Source organism: Haplochromis burtoni, unplaced genomic scaffold, assembly GCF_018398535.1.
Source record: "Haplochromis burtoni strain Fernald_Lab_line unplaced genomic scaffold, NCSU_Asbu1 Contig_40, whole genome shotgun sequence".
Lineage (NCBI taxonomy): Eukaryota > Metazoa > Chordata > Actinopteri > Cichliformes > Cichlidae > Haplochromis > Haplochromis burtoni.
The window spans coordinates 125267-144504 of record NW_024582401.1 but is presented as its reverse complement, the minus strand read 5'-3'; the positions used below and the strand labels follow the sequence as shown (position 1 = coordinate 144504).

The following is a 19238-nucleotide window of genomic DNA, read 5'->3' as shown; positions in this document are numbered from 1 at the left end:
AAAGCAGAAGTTTGGGAAGTTTGCTGGTCTGTTGCATTCAGGTGTGTGTTTATACAATACCAAGATAGAAAGGCAATGATCCCTTTCTATCAGTTATTTTCTTAGAGAAACAACTGTTGCTGCCTGTCAGTCTGGGTGGGGTTATAAGGTCATTTCCAAACCATTTGAAGTTCATCATTCCACAGTGAGACCAGGTTGTTCAGTAACCTAGAAAACATTCAGCATAGCCGACAGTCTTCCCAAGAGTGGATGTCCTGGCAAATCCACCCCAAGGTCAGAGCATGCAATGCTCAGAGAAACTGCAAAAATCCCAAGAGCTACACCTCAGAGTCTACAGGCCTCAGTTAGCGTGTTAAATGTTAAAGTTCATGACAGCACAATGAGAAAAATAGTGAACATGTAAGGATTGTTTGGAAGTGTTGCAGGAGAAAGCCTGTTCTCTCTAAAAAGATCATGGAAAGCATGGATTAGGTTTGCAAGATTACATCTGAACAAACCACAAGACTTCTGGAACAATGTGCTTTGGACAGACCAGACCAAAGTGAAGCTGTTTGGTCATCATGCACAGCACCACGTTTGGGAAAAACCAAATGCAGCACAAACACCTCATATAAACCGTCAAGCACGGTGGTAGCGTACTGATAATTTGGGCTTGTTTTGCAACCACAGGATTTGGGTGCCTTACAGTTATTTAGTTGACCATGAACTTCTCACAGTCGACTAAATAACTTTAAATAAATTTGATTTCTAGAATCAAATGTGAGGTCATCTGTCCTACAGCTAAAGCCCCAAATCGGATGATGCAAAAGGACAAAGATCACAAGCACAGCAGCAAATCTACAACAGAAAATAATCAAGGTTGACTTGATTATAAAGCTGTGGTGGGATCTTAACAGAGCTGTTCATAAACAAATGCCTGCAAACCTCAAAGAACTGAAGCAATGTTGTAAAGAAGAGTGGACCAAAGGTCACAGAGGGAATGATTACGATTAAGTTGATACTAAAGGTAGCTAGCTACTGAGTGGGTGTACTTTCCACACATTACTTCTGCATTTTGGCTTTTGTTAAATGAATAATGACAGGTATGTTTTAAATATGTTTTCAAATCATTTTAAGACTTGTTAAAGACCATATGTTCTTTTTTATTATGTCCTGATATATAAAACCTTAAATTTAACAGAAGGTGTATTTTCTTTTTACCACGACTGTACAAACAGCCCAAATGTGTATTTCTGTTGTGGAAAACGGTGTCAAAGGTGGACAAGGCTTTTTCACAGTCTGCTAACAACAATATGTTCCAAAGTTTGTTGCAGTTCTTATTGTACAGATTAGTAGCATGAGGTGTAATGCTATTTTTATGTAAGAAGTCTACACGAAACTGCTTTAACGTAATGGCCAGATTGCCAAATTGTCACTTGTAAAGTGACAGAGTATTTTATTTGCTTTCTTACAACATCTGCTCATGGCAACTAAAACTACAGATGTGTTTGCTTTTCAGAATTTACATTATGTGGAAAAGAGCTTCCTTTAAACTTTAGGTGGCACGCAAATTATCGTGAATGCCACACATGCCTCAATGCATGAAAAAGCATGAATTTATTTATGTAAAACCTAATTAATTATCAAAAACACACATTAATTAAAAGTATCTCATGCATGTGCTGCTGCATAAACAACACAAGTAAATTGGAATTAGACTGAATACACATTCAGTGACATCCTCTCTGAGTTTTTCAGGCTATCCATGAGCCGCAAACGTTTACATGATAAATAGTTTCTCATTCGTGATCAAACTAGCATTTTTAACACAATGATTAAACATTTTATTAAGATATGTAAGAAAAGCTCTCAGTTCATGTATGTTCCCTTGTGCTTCTTGGTGGCAAAACACCTTTTTTAACATTTAAGCATCATTTGGGTCATATAGAGGTCAGAGCCATTGCTAATAATTGGCCTCCTGGACAGACAGTTGCACACTCTTGACAGATGCACGTACGCAAGGCACGTCAACCAGTATCTACAGTAAATAAGAGAGAAATGAGAGGAGCGTTATAAACCAAATATATTTCATAGCAGTGTAAAAACTACTGACACTGTTTCTCAAGGCTGCCTGGGTATCTAGAGATGACGTGTCAATCTCTTGACCCTCATCTAATATGAAGGTTGGGGCACGTGTTTTTTTTCCCACTGTTAAAGAGGAGAGTCCATTGGGAAAGAGAGAAAAAAAGACAAGATAGATATTCAATAAATATTTTACAGTAGTTATAAGTGGTTAAATAGAGGTTCCTCAGTTTGCAAGGGAATTAGTAACATGCTCTTCAGCTTTACCGTTCAGTCACAGTGATCTGCACTCAACAGTTTTTAACTGGTGGCAATGACTGAAGCTGCAGTCATGAAAGAAGCAATGAGACATTAACAGAGTGTTTATCATTGCTCCATTTGGGACATTTGACATTTTCTTAGAGCTGACCAAATGTTCTGGGACAAGTGGCTGCTCTTAGAGTTTATTTTATTTATTTTTTAAGGCTCACTTTATCGGACCCTCTACACCCAACCCAGCCCCCCGGGGGAGGAGCGGCAGATGGACAGCTTATTGATTGATGTAGCTTTGTTGTAATATTCTGATGTACTGGGCTTAGAGAAAATCAAATGCTAATCAGTAATCACTGCGGCGTGCCACTCACTCATCCAAAGTGTCCTTTTCACATTGGCCGAGCCGCCTGAGCTCTGCGGTCCGCCTTTTGCGGTAGTGTTCTACTTATTTACTATAATTATTATTTTTTATTTATTTTGCCAAATGTCCTCACATCTACATTAATTTATTTATTTTTAACATTTCCACCACAACGAGTCTGCAGTAAGTAGATGAGACAAAGCTTGTTGCCAAGCTGCAATTTATTTATTTATTTATTTTTCATTTGTCTGGTCAGTAACATTTCCTGCTGCATTTAAAGGGACAGCTGTCAGCACCTCTGATCAGTTTCATGTCTTCATGTTAATGAAGGCTGTGCAGCACGATGGTGGTTGACTAACTGTGGTATCTATCGAGTCTGATTCCTCGCAGGTGTGCTTGGGCATATTTCCACTGTAAATGTTGGTTGAGAAATCAACAACCATTTCTAAGCAACCTTGATTAATGAGGGCTCTGATATCCCAGGTGCAATCAGCCTTTGATTACAAAGAAAAGAGCACATGCACTGTTGTGACCTTCATTTTAGGTCATGGTTGTTTTTTTTAATGCTTTTACGCGATAATGTGTGCACTCGTTTCCTTTCTAAAGGTCTCAGCTGTCGAAAAAAATACTCCAAATGTTAGTCAGCAAGTATCTATACCTAAGGGTAAATACAGTATACGGTTGGTGGATGCATATCACATCAATAGGAGTTCATTGCCTGACAGTCGTATAAAACTTTCAGCAGTTGACAGTGAACTCTGTGGATTATCCAGAGTATCTGGGACATTGTCGTAGGAAAAACACAGTTGCTGTTGGAGGCAGAAATCTCAGAGGCGGATGTTTCGAAGCTGGGCCTCAAACTCACAACATGAAACGACGACATCTTTAAGCTCGAGCCGTGGGACGCGGCAGCTAATCAAAAGAGGAGTCACAAACGCCCGAGACAATTATACCGGCAGCGATAGAGGAAAGCATCCGCACAATAAGACAATAATGTAAAGTCTAGATCTGGATTCACAGAATGCAACGGAGAATGAAAAACCTAATAAAATGCTTTTTTTTTATCAGCTGGAGAGGTTCAGGTAGGTGAGAGGAAGCGAGGGAATGGACAACAGACTTCTAATGAAACTTAGATATGTAAAATAGTATAGCTGAATAAAATCAAAGGTAGACATCATGAGTTAACAAAAATGCTGTGGATGTTAGGTTACAGCTAATCTATCACACGATTAGTTTACGTTGACCTGAGGAACCAAAGCTGTATATTACATTGAAAATATTCTCCTCTGTGTACACAAAGAAAGAAGGATTCACCTTAAACCTTGCTTGATGCTGTTTGTGTGTCGGTGCTGTCAGCACGCAGATCACACGAGTTAAATGTGGCACCACTTTAGCCGACCTCAGCGAGAGACAGAAGAATTTTAACAACCTTGAAAGGTCATAACTGCCGATGGGCGTGATTATTTTCATCTTTTCATATCCGAGGATCTAGATTAAAAAACTATATCAGAATGGAAATCGTGAGCATATTGTCGGTGATTTTTCATGCCCTGCCTTTGTCTTTGCGGGTTTATTTTAAAATTGAAAGATTTGCTGCTTGTGATTGTTTAACTGAAGTGACACTCAAGGCCTGATTGGGTTATTTGCTCCGTTTTTGCATCAATTTAATTTTAATCCTGATTCTCTCGCATGCAGAATCCATTACTGTCTTACTGATGTTTGTAAAGCAGTTTTGGTAAAATTGAAGTCACTCTCATAGAGCTAAGAACATAATTAGAAAGCACAGTGATAATGGAGAGCCACAAAAATGCCATAGGTTATTTCTTCTTCTTGTAAACTGCCTAAATGAATTCCTTAGTTGACCCCTCAAAGAGTAAATAATGTCTGTCATCTACTGATATTCAGGTTTAAAGTTCTGTGTATATGTTGAGTTATAATTCTAGATTATTTATCTATTATTCAGTTTAAGAAAAGAAAAGAAGATAAAAGATGCTACGTGATTGCAGGAAGTGAACAAAACCACCGGTGACGCTAGCCCCCGGGCTACATGGGTGCAACCAGCCGTCTGTTTCTTTACCATCACTGACTGCTGTTCTATTTAAATAACACTGACCGATGGAGCTGAGAGGTGGACTGTGCCTCTGGAAAAAATGAGAAGTGGCTCATATTAAAATGTCACAGAGCCCTTGGTTAAGATATCCTTATGTCCTCCACCAGATCTTTATTTTACTGGTGTTCAGATTCAGATTGAACAAACATTTTTCACTGTCCTGCAACGCTTTTAAGAAGACTTTGGTCACAAAGTCTTTTACATGTTAAGCCGAACAATGGATGATTTTTTTTGCTGCACAAATAATATTTCTTATCCAGTTATATTAAATATGTTAATAGACATGAGCACTGGTGTTGGGATAGAAGAAAAGAAATCCATCTCTCTTCTGTAAAATTCAGAATTTAAAAGCCCTGCAAGCAGCCCCACGAGACCGTGGAGGCTGCTTCACCCTTCACCAGTTGACCAAACCAACTGAGCAGTTCTGGGAGCACTGCATTTCAACAAGAGACACACAACAAGTGTGCAGGAAGCGCAAACACATGAACTGAGTTTGTCTCCTTTTGTCTTCAGCTCTGTTTAACTTAATTCCTGTGGGTCTGAGAGTCGTGGCCATCCAATCAGTTAAGACCGGTCTCTACATCGCAATGAACGGAGAGGGTCACCTTTACTCCTCGGTGAGTGCATGCACACACACACACACACACACACACACACACACACACACACACACACACACACACACACACACACACACACGCATACACACCAGTCCACACACACACACACAAGAACCTAACAAGAAATGCTTTGTTTCAGCTTCTTTAATGCGTGCGGCACAGCACAGGGAGCTTTAACCGATTACAACCGGTATTACGGCGCTTTCCTGTTTTTTGTGCATTGGGGAGCAATGCTCAGGAGAAATTGTTTAGCTTACTTGCGGATCTGAATTTATCAATGACAACTTCTTGTGTGATTTTAATTATTGAGAACTGGACATATTATTGCTTTGAAAAAAGTCAGAAGGCTTTGCTTTGTCTGCAGGGAAACTGTGAGCTGAGAGATTAGTCTGTTAACTTTAGCTCCGATTAAAGTGGTAAATTACTTTGCTTGAATCTGGTCAAAAGTAGTTTGGGAAATAAGCAGAGATAGTTTTTAAGGTGTTATTTCATTATTTATTCAAACTTCATATATTTATTTTACATTTGAATAATAAAATGTAAAAGAAAATTGTCACTTTCACCTTAATCGTTTAATTTGGTGGGAAAAAAATCTGTTTAAAAAGAAAACAAGTAAATATTACAGTGGTTTTTTCTCTTGGCAAGCAAACAGTAAGAAAAAAACGGAAAAATTTATATTTTTCAAGGAAGGTAACACAGGGTTATTACGTTTACTGTGCATGGATTGGTTAAACCTGTGATTTCTTTTGTCATTTTTGCTTAAATGGCTCATCAGTTATCAAAATGAGGGCCTATTATTTCTGTGAATTACCTAATGGGCTCCTTGACTAATTTCCAGAATAACATTTGGATCTAGTGACACTTTAAAAGAGCCAGACGTGAACTAAATGAATCACCGTCCGGCTAATGTGACAGCTATTTTAAAACATATATCATCACCTTCCACACTGACGTTATATTGTGTGGAAGAAACATGAGGGGATTTTTTTGTACAGCCCTGCTTAGTTACCAGGTGTAGGGACTGTTTGGACTGTATCCAGGGACCTTGGTCTTGATGTGGAGTTTTTGGCTTGAAGGACACATGAGCTTATGCCATGGTTAGGCGTCCATTATCCATCTGTCCGTGTCACAAGAATCACTACGCCTCCTAGAGTTTTATCGGTCGTGCACACAGTGATCAACCAATGAGTCTCGACTCGAATTGTGCTCAAGGTCAAGGTCAAGTTTGTCATTTTACAGGCACTTTTCCATTTTCACAAGATTCACTTTTCCTCCTAGAGTATTAGTCATATTTTACTTTCACACAACAATCATCTCATGGGTCCTTACCCAAACTGAGGTCAAGCTCAAGGTCATATTTGCTGTTTTAGCTTCTGTTTTAACAGCATAACTTTCTTGCACACTACTTAGAGTTTCTCCAAATTCTCACACTTGATGTACTGAACAATAGTCAGTTGAAACCATTTAGCAAAGATTCTCAGTGTCTATGAATTCTGCATGCACATGAGTACAAAGAATGAGCTTCATGAAAATACTAAACAATGTGATAGCCTTAAATATCACTTTGCACACGTGTTGAATCCCACATATCCTGTTAGATGGTGATGAGCATGATCTTATTGGTCATGATTGTGGAGGGAGTGGTCTTATTGGTTGCCTCCCACATTAGAAGGGATGGTTGGAGGGCCTCCCTATTACCATAACCTAACATCAGTATTGGGACCAGTGCTCTGAAATGCTTATACATTCATGTATTTTCATGCTTATTATGGCTACAATGTTAAAACACTTTCCTTTGACCTCAATTTGAGTGTTTGTGAGCCCCATTGACTTAATAAAGGACTTTTGATTCTCATTAGCTTGTGCAGTACTTTTCACTTCTGTTCTGCACTTCACACATTACAAAAACCTGTGAATTGTGATAGATTGTGAGCTGTGTGAGCCACTACGTCACAGATCTTCTGTATTCTGCTCTGTGTGACGGTACACTGATTAAAAATCAGATGCAAAGATCACTAACCCAGCATGTGTTGGGGAACTTTACTGAAATCTGGCTTTAAAATATGAAAAAAAACAAACATACGCTGTTGTTCTATCAAACTGGCAATGAGCTGCAGCTGATTAATTCTTAAAATCAATTAAAAAATAAACTGGAAGGCTCGTCAGAGTTTTGATTGAGAGACAAATACTGAGTCAGAGCCAGCGGTGCATAATAGCACAAAAAGCTTTTTTCATGTCAGAAGATAATGTGAAAGACCCATTTTTTAGGTTTTGTGGGACAGAAGATTGGAGACAGTTTCATTAGATAGAAAAAGAGAGAGATGAAAAGAGAGATAAATTGCTTTGAATAGATGCCAGTGAAGCATATTAGCCTGATTACAGACGAGTATGCGTTCAGTCGGTCTTTTATTATTTGATAATCATTAGATTCTGTGTCCTTTCCAGAAGCATCTCCTTCCTGAACATAAAAAATTCAGACAATGAAAAAAAGAAAGAAAGAAAAATCTGAAAACCTTGTCGAATAATTGAAATAAGAAAGAGACATGGAGAACAATAAGAAAGACATGACAGGGAGACGGCAGAAGAGGTGAAGAGCAAGTGGAGCAGAGCAGGATGGAGGGGACGTGAGGTAGAAGAGTGGCGGCGTGAAGATGTTTGAGCAGAATATGAATTATTTCCATGCTGACTCTTCAGAGAAAGTTCAACCTCTTCCACTGACGTCCCCTCATCTGACATCACCCCTGCTTCCTCCCCTTCATTTCTTTTTTTGGTTGGAGATGACAGGAGCTGAGGAGGAGGGGAAAGGAGGTGACGGGAGAAGGAGAGAAGTAAGGAGAGGTGATGGAGAAAGAGAGAGAGAGGGAGGGAGGAGACGGGGGAATAGAAATGGATGGTAGCGGAGAGGAGAGGCAGAGACAAGAGAGATGAAAGGAGGGAAATGAAAGGGAGAGGTGAGAGGAAAAAGGGTGAGGCCAGTACATGACAGAAAAAAATGAAAGGAGGAGAGGGGAGAAGAAAGAATAGACTTGGATGTGAGGCAGAAGAAAAGAAAGTGGAGAGAAAGTAGGGCAAGGACAATGAGGAAAAGATCAAGAGGATGGAGGAAAAGGGCTGCAGACAGAAAATAAGAAAGGAGGGAAGGTGACACAGAAGAGGTGAAAATGAAGAGCATGTAAAAGGACGAGACAGTCAGGGAAAAATGGGAAAGGAACGAGAGTAAAAGTCGTAAAAAATGACAGAAGGAGGTGGAGAGAGGAGATGAATGCGAGAATGACAAGAGAAAATAGAAATATGTAATGTAAATGTGAGGAAACGACATTGATTAAATAAGAAAGAAATCTGGAAATGAAGGAGAAAAGGGTAAAACAGAGGAAAAGACTGAAGGGAGGGGACTGCAGACAAAATGAAATGAGGTAAAATGTTGTGGAGCTAGACGTGCAAAACACAAATGAAAATGTATGGAGAAAAGGGGAGAGGACGGAGAGGGAGGAGGAAATGTTTAGGCAGAAGGGGGAAAAGGACGAGAGGAAAAAGTTGTAAAAAAAAAAGAAGAAAGGAGCAAAAACAAGCCTGTAGACAAAGGGGGTAATCAGGAAGAGAAAGAACGGAGATCTGTGCTGCTCTGCTGGGCTTTCTCAGCCTGTCGCTGAAAGTCACAGATGCATGAGGACTTCCTGTAAATAATTGAAGAGGGGGAGTCCCCCCCTGCATATACACACTCACACTCAGCATAAATCCCCTCTAAAGCTGCATAGAGGGAAAGTGAGCATGTTTGATCATTTTCCAGCTCTGTGACTGATGTGCAGACAGCTACAAGATAACAAATATATAAATTATATACAGCAGGATGGGTTTATTGTGATGTCAGCACTGCTTGATGCTTAATTGGTTGCTGCAAAGGTCCTGGCTGTTGGAGTGCCTCGCACTGGTAGTATGAACCAACCTGTAGAAATACTCATTAAATGTTATAAGGGTGCCATCACAGTTCGTTTCATCCTGCTCTGGACATGAGCAGCGATGTTTAGCTTTATGTATTTGGTAATTGGTTGTTTCAGGTTCGCACTAACCAAAGAGCTTTATTTTGGACACAGTTTGGTTTATCTTTCATCCCTCTTGGCTACATAGGAATTGGACTCCAGTGCCTGCAACTTCAACAAGACATGGTGCACTTGTTTGCAGTCTGTTCTGTAACGACTTCAAGATAGACCAGCAGTCCAAAGCATTTTGCACTTGGAAGGACTTTTACATTACAGCGTGTTTGCTAGCAGGTGTAAAAACATTATCTTGTAGCCGCAGTTGTGTGAAAATGTAAGCAACCCTTTCAAACAGTGCCTACAGAAAAAGGTGATATATTTCAAGAACACCACAAGGAAAATCAGCTTTTTTCTACCATATATTAATTAAAGGTTTTTTTTAAGACAGATATCAATACTTGATGATTTTCTGATATATCGGACGATATTTTCTTTCCAACACACAAAACATAAACAGATTCCCCAAATGTGTTATATGTACTTTTTTATGAATCCTTATTGAGAATATTATCAATATAATATCAATCTATTGACACAACTTGTGCGTTACCCCCTTACTCTCTGACAAATCCTGCTCAGGTCAGTCAGTTGTTTTTGTCACAGTGATGGGGGAGTCGACAAATTATGCAACTTCCACACTCATAACATGGTTGAAGGGTGCTTCTCCCTGCTCTTTGTTACGTTTTACATTTTAATTTATCATCTGTTATAAATGCCAACACTGATATACCGGCAAATAGCTAATATCAGCGGGGCCAATATACTGGTTGATCTCTAATATCGACATATGGAGAATTTAAGTACATCTTTGACATAAGACTTATGTGCTTCCTGAATTCCTTTTTTTCAAGGATGCCTTCTTGTTTCTTCCATATAAAGCCTGTATTAAATACTCCACAACAATTAAATGTTTAACTATGAGCTATTCAGTAACCATCCAGTTTTTTTTTTTAGACATTTCTTAGGAGAATTGTTGATTCGCTTAAGCTCGTTATCTTGTTACAAGGACCTCCTCTAGTTCAACTTCAGTTTTTAGACAGATGGCCACACATTACCTCTTTAATATGATAGAAGGTCCACAGCTGTGGTAATGGCTGGGATCTGGTCAGTCCATAATAAAGCAAAGCAAAGGTAAAGTCTAACATTTCCAACACCACACTTGACAAGTGGTAAAAGAGTCTTCTCTTAACAAAGCTGTCTTTGGTCTCTGCCAAACATGGGTATGGTTACTGTGAACACAGCAGATAATGTGCCCAGTACATATTATTCCAAAAGACCTTTGATGTTTGTAGGGCTGTCAAAAAAGAAAGATAGTCAGATACTAATTGATACTAAAAACTGTCGCTTTAGATCAGGGGTGTCGAACTCCAGAACTTTCTGGAGAACTTCAAGACATGTTGAGGAGGTCATTCAGCAATTTGGATCAGCTGTGTTGGATCAAGGACACATCTAAAACCTGCAGGACACCGGCACTCGAGGCCTGGAGTTTGACACATGTGCTTTAGATACTTACCAGCAAACAGAACTGATACCAACAGAGCCGTCTTCGCTTCTTCCAGTCCTCATACAGTCCTTCCAACCTCATACAGCATTGCTGCAGACAGGCACACCTGACCTCACTAACAGCTGAACATAAACACGAACAGCTAACTTTTTTAATGTTAGTAGGTGACATTCGCAGCACTAGATCGTGGCTCAAGAGTTGGGAATTCGCCTTGTAATCGGAAGGTTGCCAGTTCGACCACGGCTCCAACAGTCTCGGTCGTTGTGTCCTTGGGCAAGACACTTCACCCGTTGCCTACTGGTGGTGGTCAGAGGGCCCGGTGGCGCCAGTGTCCGGCAGCCTCGCCTCTGTCAGTGCGCCCCAGGGTGGCTGTGGCTACAATGTAGCTGCCATCACCAGTTCTGGTTGTGTAAAGCGCTTTGGGGTCCTTAGGGACTAGTAAAGCGCTATACAAATAAAGGCCATTTACTAAACAATGCTTTATGAGGAATTCTAAGAGGTCAGTAAATCTCCTATTTCAATGACATTGAAGTATTAAACTGTTATCACAAACATCAGCCTGTCAGGCACACGTGTTAACACTGGCCATTTCACTATAAGCAATTATTCCACAATCATATCAGCCATCTCTTAAGGTATCATTAAAGTAACAGCAGTGGCTAATAATAAAACAGTAATTTTAATGTTGAAGCTGGGTAGCAAACTATCATTGAACTTTTATCTGTATTTTCCTATCAATAAAGACCCACACCACCCACTGCCATCCGTACTACACCAAAGTACAAAGACATTTTCTGCAATTTAATGACAAGGTTATATACTAAATTCATAATTACAGAACAGTCTGAGCAATGATCTATCAGAACGTTGTCTGTAACACACATTTAATCACATAGTTTCACTGGACTGGCCCACTTATCATCAAGTGGACTGAATGTGGCTCACGTTGTAAAAATGAGGTTGTCATCCCTGCTCGAGACCTTTGCATAGTTTTTTTTTCTTTTTAGAAAGTGTTAGTTTTGCTTACCTACCATTTTTGCTATCTCTATTCTGATTGTAGAATTTACATAAATTGAATAGAAAATTGATTTGATTTGATTCATGCGCGCTAAGAGGCCTAACAGTTCTTAGATCTTTCCGGTGGTGACACATCAGTAGCACGCAGAACACCAGACCCCAGATGAAACAGGCTTCAGATGACGGTCATTAAGGAGGATCTAATCACTGGCACCTAATATAAAACTCCTGATTCTGATTTTGTAAATCTGAAGGTTATGTAAATATAACCTTTTACATGTTTTCATGTGACAGAATGACAAAAAAATTAAATATTTGCTTGTCTAAATAGATTGAAAAGGCCACAGTTTCTACAGGATGTGTTTTATTTTTGAGTATATTTAAAAATTTCTAGTCTCTTATCCGATATAGTTTAAATAACATTTATTTTGTGACCCATTAAGCATCAGTGTGTGTGCGCAGTGTGATGGACTAAACTAAACAGGAGTCCAGTTCAGGTTCTTGCAGAAGGAAAAATAATTCCATCGATCTCAACTTTCATATTCGGAATTAAAAGTGCCAGAACGATTCACACGACTTCACAGCCTACATTATGCATTCAAATCCCTGAATAAATGTGTCTCATTTGTCACTGAAAACAAGGAAAAGGACATTTTTGAAGAAATGTGAAGTAATGTAATCAATTTTAACACATTTTCTTCTGACGTGTCATCACTCACAGTTCTCAATTGTAAATGAAACTGAATTTTCTTCTCCAAATCTCAAAAAATATGAGATGTAAAATGCAATAATGTGCATTTTGGGGTTGCGTGGTTTTTTTTTACTCTTTAAATGTCAAAAAAGACAAAAAAAGAGGAAACATTTCTTTTTCCCAAATTGCTTTAAGTATCCAAGCTGTGTATGTTGATTACATCATCCTCAGACATTTACATTATTCCTGGTATAGTGCATTTTCTTTGCAGCTTCTTCCTGGATGTATGCTGCTCTCCTCTTGGTGTGTTTTTTATCCTCTTATTGCAAATTGTTAATGATATGCTGCAAACTTAGTTATACATGGTGGCTCTTATTAATCCCAGATAACCATCATCTGGCGGCTGTGTGGTTGTGCACGTATGTGTGGTTTGTGTGTGGGTTTGGGAGTGCGTGCGCTCAGCTAACAGATGGCACAGTGTGCAATGAGCTGCTATGTGATAATTATGGAGCATGCTGGGGGAAGTGGAAAAAAAGTGCTGATGAGTTTGGGACTGTGTGTGTTTGCGTGTGAATGAGGACGAGAGTGGTAAAAGAGTGCGTCCCTGCGCAGAAGGGTGAATATTCCACGTATCAGTATGTTGTGTGTGCGCGGACGTATCAGAGGTGTTGGGTAGGTGTAGGTGTGAAGATGTCGGCTGAGAGGTGAAAGAGGAAATTGAGTTTTTGCCTTGTTTTTTCTTTTTTCTTTTTGCAAAATCATTGCACATTTCCTGCATCACACCGCTGTTACCGCCACACTGTGTTCTTCTACCGCTGCTGTATATGGATGAGAAAAAAGACAGGCAATATTACATTAGGGATGGCTTTGAACGTTATTTCCTGTTGATAATACCTGTTGTGACACACAGCAAACAAAACAGAAACATTTTTCAAAGGTGAATATTTTCATACATTTTGCCAACAGGCCTGTAAGGAGGTTTTGTAGACATGGTAAGTTTATATACTTTATATACATTTTCCAGCCATTTTTTTAGTTACACCTTGTGTAATAGGGCCAGGTTGATCCCCCTTTTTTATCTTCAAGCTGCTTTAATTCTTTGTTGCATATATTCAACAATGTCCAGGAAAATTTTGCTCAATTTGTCAACTGGATCCCAAAGGTGCTCTGTTGGATTGATCTGGTAACTGTGGAGACCATTTGAGTACACCGAAGTCATCATCAGAGTGGACAAAGTTTTTCTAAAGTTTTTTGGTGCAATTTTGGTTAGCTCTTGTAAATTGTACCTTCAGTCTCCTGTTCGTAGCTGACAAGACTGATACCCAGTGTGGTCTTCTGCTGCTTTACCCCATGTCTAAAGCAGTCTGGCCATTTTCCTCTGACCTCTGGCACCTCTTCTCAATTCTGATGGTCGGTTTGAACTTAAACAGCCTACAAGCCTAAATGCACTGTGTAGTTGCTATGTGATTGGCTGACTAGGTATTTGCATTAACAAACAGATGTATTTAATAAAGGGCCTCTGTATGCTAGGTTTGTGTAGGTATTGGCATTAGGTGTGTGTATCTTGACAACTGTCCCTGAAAGCTCCTTTTTTCTCCCTTTTTTTTCAATTTGCGTTTTGCTGACTGTCCACCATCAAAGATTAGAAATGCAAATGTAGTCCTTCATGCAGTGAAGTCTCAGTGAATCGACCTTAGAGCCCTGGTCTGCTTGTTTGGGAGTCCCCTGTGAGTTTACACACCATCTTGTTGCTACTCTTCCATCTTTGTCTTTATACACCCCTCTTATTTTTTCAGTCACCTTTCTGTCCAGGTATCACTAGATGATAGAAACATATTGGCGTACCAATATATAATGTACCTTAAAAGAAAAGGACAATGGTATTTAATGAAACTGTTTAAAAAAAAAAATGATTAGGAGCATTTTTAAACAAAAACACAGAAAGAAAATACTAAAACTAGCCTAATATAACATAAATAATAATAAAATACTTATATAAATTAGTAAATTAAATAAGGGACCAGTAAGGTAGAAGTTATACAAAAGAGAAAGTACAATCAATAGAAAATAGAAAAAGGTCAACTAAAGTAAAAGAGCTCAGTGAATAAAAATGTAAATGTAATACATTAAGGTGGTTTTGGGACAGGCCATTTGTTTGGCTTTGAATAGCGTCAGTTTCCAAGTATAAAAGCCATTAATGCTCCAATAAAATCATTCACTTTTTACAACAGAGGCATTCTGCTATTATATACACAAACATTGTAATATGTGATACACTTTTCTCAGATCCATATCACACGATATTCAGTATACATACTAATTCTACACATTATATACTATAGCTAATGGTCATCATACACAGCAGTTCATGACAAGTTTATTATAGTTAAAACTAAAACTAGATGTGAGAGAGCATTTCAGTTTACCAAAATAAAAATGAACTGAAACTGAAACATTTGTCATCACACCTTACCTGATGAGGCATTAACAGACACGTTTATTAGTCATGAAACATTAAAAGTTATGTTTTTATTCCAGCAGTTGTATTGATTTTCCTATATCTTACCTCTGCGATATACCCTCCACACAGTAATACTAAAAGAGACTAAAAAAATATATTGACACAAAAAAAAGATAACAATAAAGTGTAATAACTGTTGTTTGTGATAAGGAAACTGCACCATATATAAAATAAGTGAACAACTGGAATACAGTCAGTGTGCTACTTTAAAAATTAAACTCCAAAAATCTAATCTTTGACTCTCTTTTTAGTTTATCAAACATTTTGTATATGTGCAATTCATAAAACTGCCTTTTGAGATTCCTAAGCTGAATAATTGCATATAATTATACAGATTATAGCATTTAACAAAAGTAGCATTACATGATAAAATATAGTTATGTAGGGAAGAAAAACAAATTTAAAAAAGTAGCGTTGTAAAAATAAAATAAAGTAAAATCAGGAACACAGTAATTGTGGTTAACTGATTTCAGATGTGGAGAAGGAGAGGCTCCCGATGCATAGGAGCGAAGTCTAAAACAGGCTTTCTCTAATGGTCTCCAAGCTGAAAAGGAAAAAGGACGGATTCCTGGTGTCACAGGAGCAAAGATTTCAGACGTGTGTAGATAGAAAGAGATCAGGGAAGTAGTGAGGGGCAAGTATGTGAAGGAAGAGCCTGTGTTTAATGTGTTTAATGCAAAAGACTTTAAATCAGCAGCTTTAGTTCAGTTATCCGATGCTGCAGAGATGAATCTTGTTTCAGAGGAGCTGAACAACAGAGCTGTAAGTAATGATTATTTCATTATTGATCAATATTTTTTAAAGGTTGTTATTTTGTTTAAAGGCAAAATAATTGGATATGCTCAGAAAGACATAGAATATTTATTATTTAAGAGCATAAAAAGATCATATCATTCTTTTGCTTGAAACTAAAACAGTGAGGGTTGTAGTCGTGTTCTGACGCTGGGGTTTGGTGATGTTGAACGTTTGGTTCTTTTTTATTTCTTGAATCTCGTGCGCTCTTGATTCCATTGTTGTTCTAATGATGGTGAGTTTTTGTGATTTTTGTGAAATTATTTAGCTGTGTTGTTATTTGAGAATCACGTTTGAGTCTTTTGGTCCGTCTCTTTAGTGTTTGTGTGGTTTCTGGTTATTTGCTGTTTTGATAACTAGCTTTCTTGTGTGCCTTGTTTGAGCTTTTACCTAATATCTGTCTGCTTGTCTACATTTGTGTTGACAGGCCTATATTATGACAAGTCAACCAAAGAAAATCTGAAATTGTCTCTACTCTCTATTAATCAATAGTTTTTTGATGATGACCTCTCTCAATCTCACATAAGCTTAAGTCAATTATTATTAGATATAAAAGCTTCTTTTTTTTCAGTTGAAAATGGCTTTGCAGGAAGTCTGCCTTTCCCACTGCCAAAAGTAATGACTTAATCCTTAACTCCATTGATGTGGTGCTTTCACAGACTATTGTCCGACCAATGACAGGCAGGTCAATTGAAAGCAACCAGTCGATCTGGAGAGCATAGCTGTCGACAAGAAAGTCAATCAGGTATGAAAATAGTTGGTTACTAATTGTGTGACAGATCTATCGGGTAATTATTTGTCTCAGCACACTGTTAAAAGAGTTCTTTTCCATCCGTATCTGCAATGTGGATATTTTTTCCCTTTTCAGCTTCTCTGCACAGCTCTGCGAAATGTTTCAGAACAAGATGTTTTAGGCAAACACCAGGGGTGTGTGTGCTTTGTATGTACGTTCATGTCTGTGTATCTGACACACGCCTGTGTACGTAGGCGTGCGCTTCCATTCAAAACGCAGTTGGTACAGCACTCAGACAGAGTGAGTCCTGTGATGTCTACATCCAGAGAGAGATGAGAAGGAAGAGGAGTGGCAGAGAGAATAAATGTTAGCCATGTGAGTCATGACACACGCACAGATTTTCTGGTAACTAGAGAATAAATTAGTTACTGTGGAGCTGTGGAGCCTCTTCAAAGACACCACTCTGTGAATCATGACATTGAAGTACCACAGGACAGGCTTCATACTCTACTAGCAGGTTTGAACGTTTATAGAAACATACTGTCCACGGCTGATGTTTCAGAAAGGAGTGATATGCAGTACTTGTGGCAGTTTTTCCAGTGAATCTGCACCTTTTTGCAGAAACTCACATCACTAAAATGGAGGCATAGAGAAATCTAAAGAAACTCAAAACACCCCTGGGTCAAGGACAAGAAATATTTTTTATCAGCTTGGAAACAATTTTGCAGACCACGTTCAACATGTGTGAATTAGATTCTGAGAAAAGGGATAGTTCTGTGATGAGGGATCCTAAGGATGATTAGACTTTGGTCAAATGAAGTTGACCCAAACAGAACCAAACAAGAAAACATCAACACCCAAAACCACATGTTGCATTTCAGTATAATTCAATTCAATTAAGTTTTATTTATATGGCTCCAAATGACAACAACAGTCGCCTCAAGATGCTTTTTATTGTAAGGTCCCTACAAGGACCCTACAATAATACAGACAAAATCCCAACAATCAGATGACCCCTATGAGCAAACACTTGGCAACTGTGGGAAGGAAGAACTCCCTTTTAACAGGAAGAAACCTTTGGCTGAACCAGGCTTTGGGAGATATGTTATTTTAAAGTATTTTACTTTGTCAAAATGAACAAGGTGAAATGGTTTATTTATGCCTTAAAGACTAATGTACAAAAAAATATGAAATGACTCTTTATTAAATTACCTAAAATTTGTACACGAGCAACCCATCATGGATTGCTCAGTCTCCAAATGCAGCGATTAAAAGGCACATTTTACTCGGTGTCTAAATGTTCAAATTTGAGCTTTATAGAAGTGATGTTACTTATACAAGCACTGCCTTACAACTAACACATACTGCTGGAAAATGCTGTCTGTAGAAGATCCCACAGAGTTTGCTAAGAGGGCCTCAAGAGAGCAAGAGTGTTCAGAGGCTTTACCTGACGAGCACCTGTAGGGTATGAGAGATCAGCGCAGAGAACTCCTTATCTTTGTAAGCTCATTAAAGCACTTGTTGACCTCATAAGAATTACAAGTAAGCCTGCTTACCAGTTTGAGTTATGTTTTCATATTTGTCCAAAGATTAAACACTGCCAGAGTTGCAGCTTCAGAAATAAGGCTAAAATATTTCTCTCACCCCATAGGAATATGTTTAAGGGCCATATTAATTTAATGGAGTGCACAAATAGAATTATAGTCAGATATATTCATGCCTTGATGGTATGCTTTCCTTACTGGCTTTGGTTGAAGCAGCTGTCTCGCTTTAAATCTGTGTTATTTTGTCTGAGTTATATGCAGCTTTAGTCCTGTCTGAGTTTGCAATTGGTCATCTGGTGCCAGACCAGAGGTGAACATGCAAAGTAAAGAATGAAAAATGCCATTGTAGTGCCATTTACTGTGACTGCAGTTGTTAGGCTTAGTGAAACCAGATAACCAATGATTCTCATTTCCGGTTCCATATTTTTTCTTCCAGACACCAGAGAGTTCAGTGGTAGAAAATCCTGATTTATCCTATGCTAGGCCTTGGTCTAGCCTAGAGATAGGCATCTCCAGGCCTCGAGTGCCGGTGTCCTGCAGGTTTTAGTTGTGTCCTTGATCCAACACAGCTTATTCAAATTGCTAAATGACCTCCTCAACATGTCTTGAAGTTCTCCAGAGGCCTCATAATGAACTAATCATTTGATTCAGGTGTGTTGACCCAGGGTGAGATCTAAACCCTGCAGAACATCGGCACTCGAGGCCTGGAGTTGCCTACCACTGGACTAGCCTCTCAGGTATCTCAGTCATCCTGGTCATCGTAGTCTAAGGAGCTTGGAAAGAAAAGCAACTGGACTTCTTTAAGTTTCCTTGAAGACATTTCACCTCTCATCTGAGAAGCTTCTTTAGTTCTAAGAGCAATTGGTGGAGAGTCCCAGATTTTAAGCCCCATGGGAGCGTCCCATAAAGCTTGGGATCCCTTCCCAGATGCCTTAACACTAGGGATGGGTATCGTTTAGGTTTTATCCGATACCGGTGCCAAACCGGTACTTTTGAAA

At 38.8% G+C, this 19238-nt stretch overlaps 1 protein-coding gene across 2 annotated transcripts in view; it reads left to right on the top strand.

Moving 5' to 3' along the window:
- Nucleotides 1-19238, top strand: part of LOC102314427 (fibroblast growth factor 14) — a 71420-nt gene that overhangs the window by 36758 nt on the left and 15424 nt on the right. For both annotated transcript variants that reach the window (XM_005920076.3, XM_005920078.3), the window contains exon 3: nucleotides 5298-5401. In XM_005920076.3, coding sequence (XP_005920138.1) covers nucleotides 5298-5401 — 104 coding nt within the window. The remainder of the gene's footprint in view (nucleotides 1-5297; nucleotides 5402-19238) is intronic.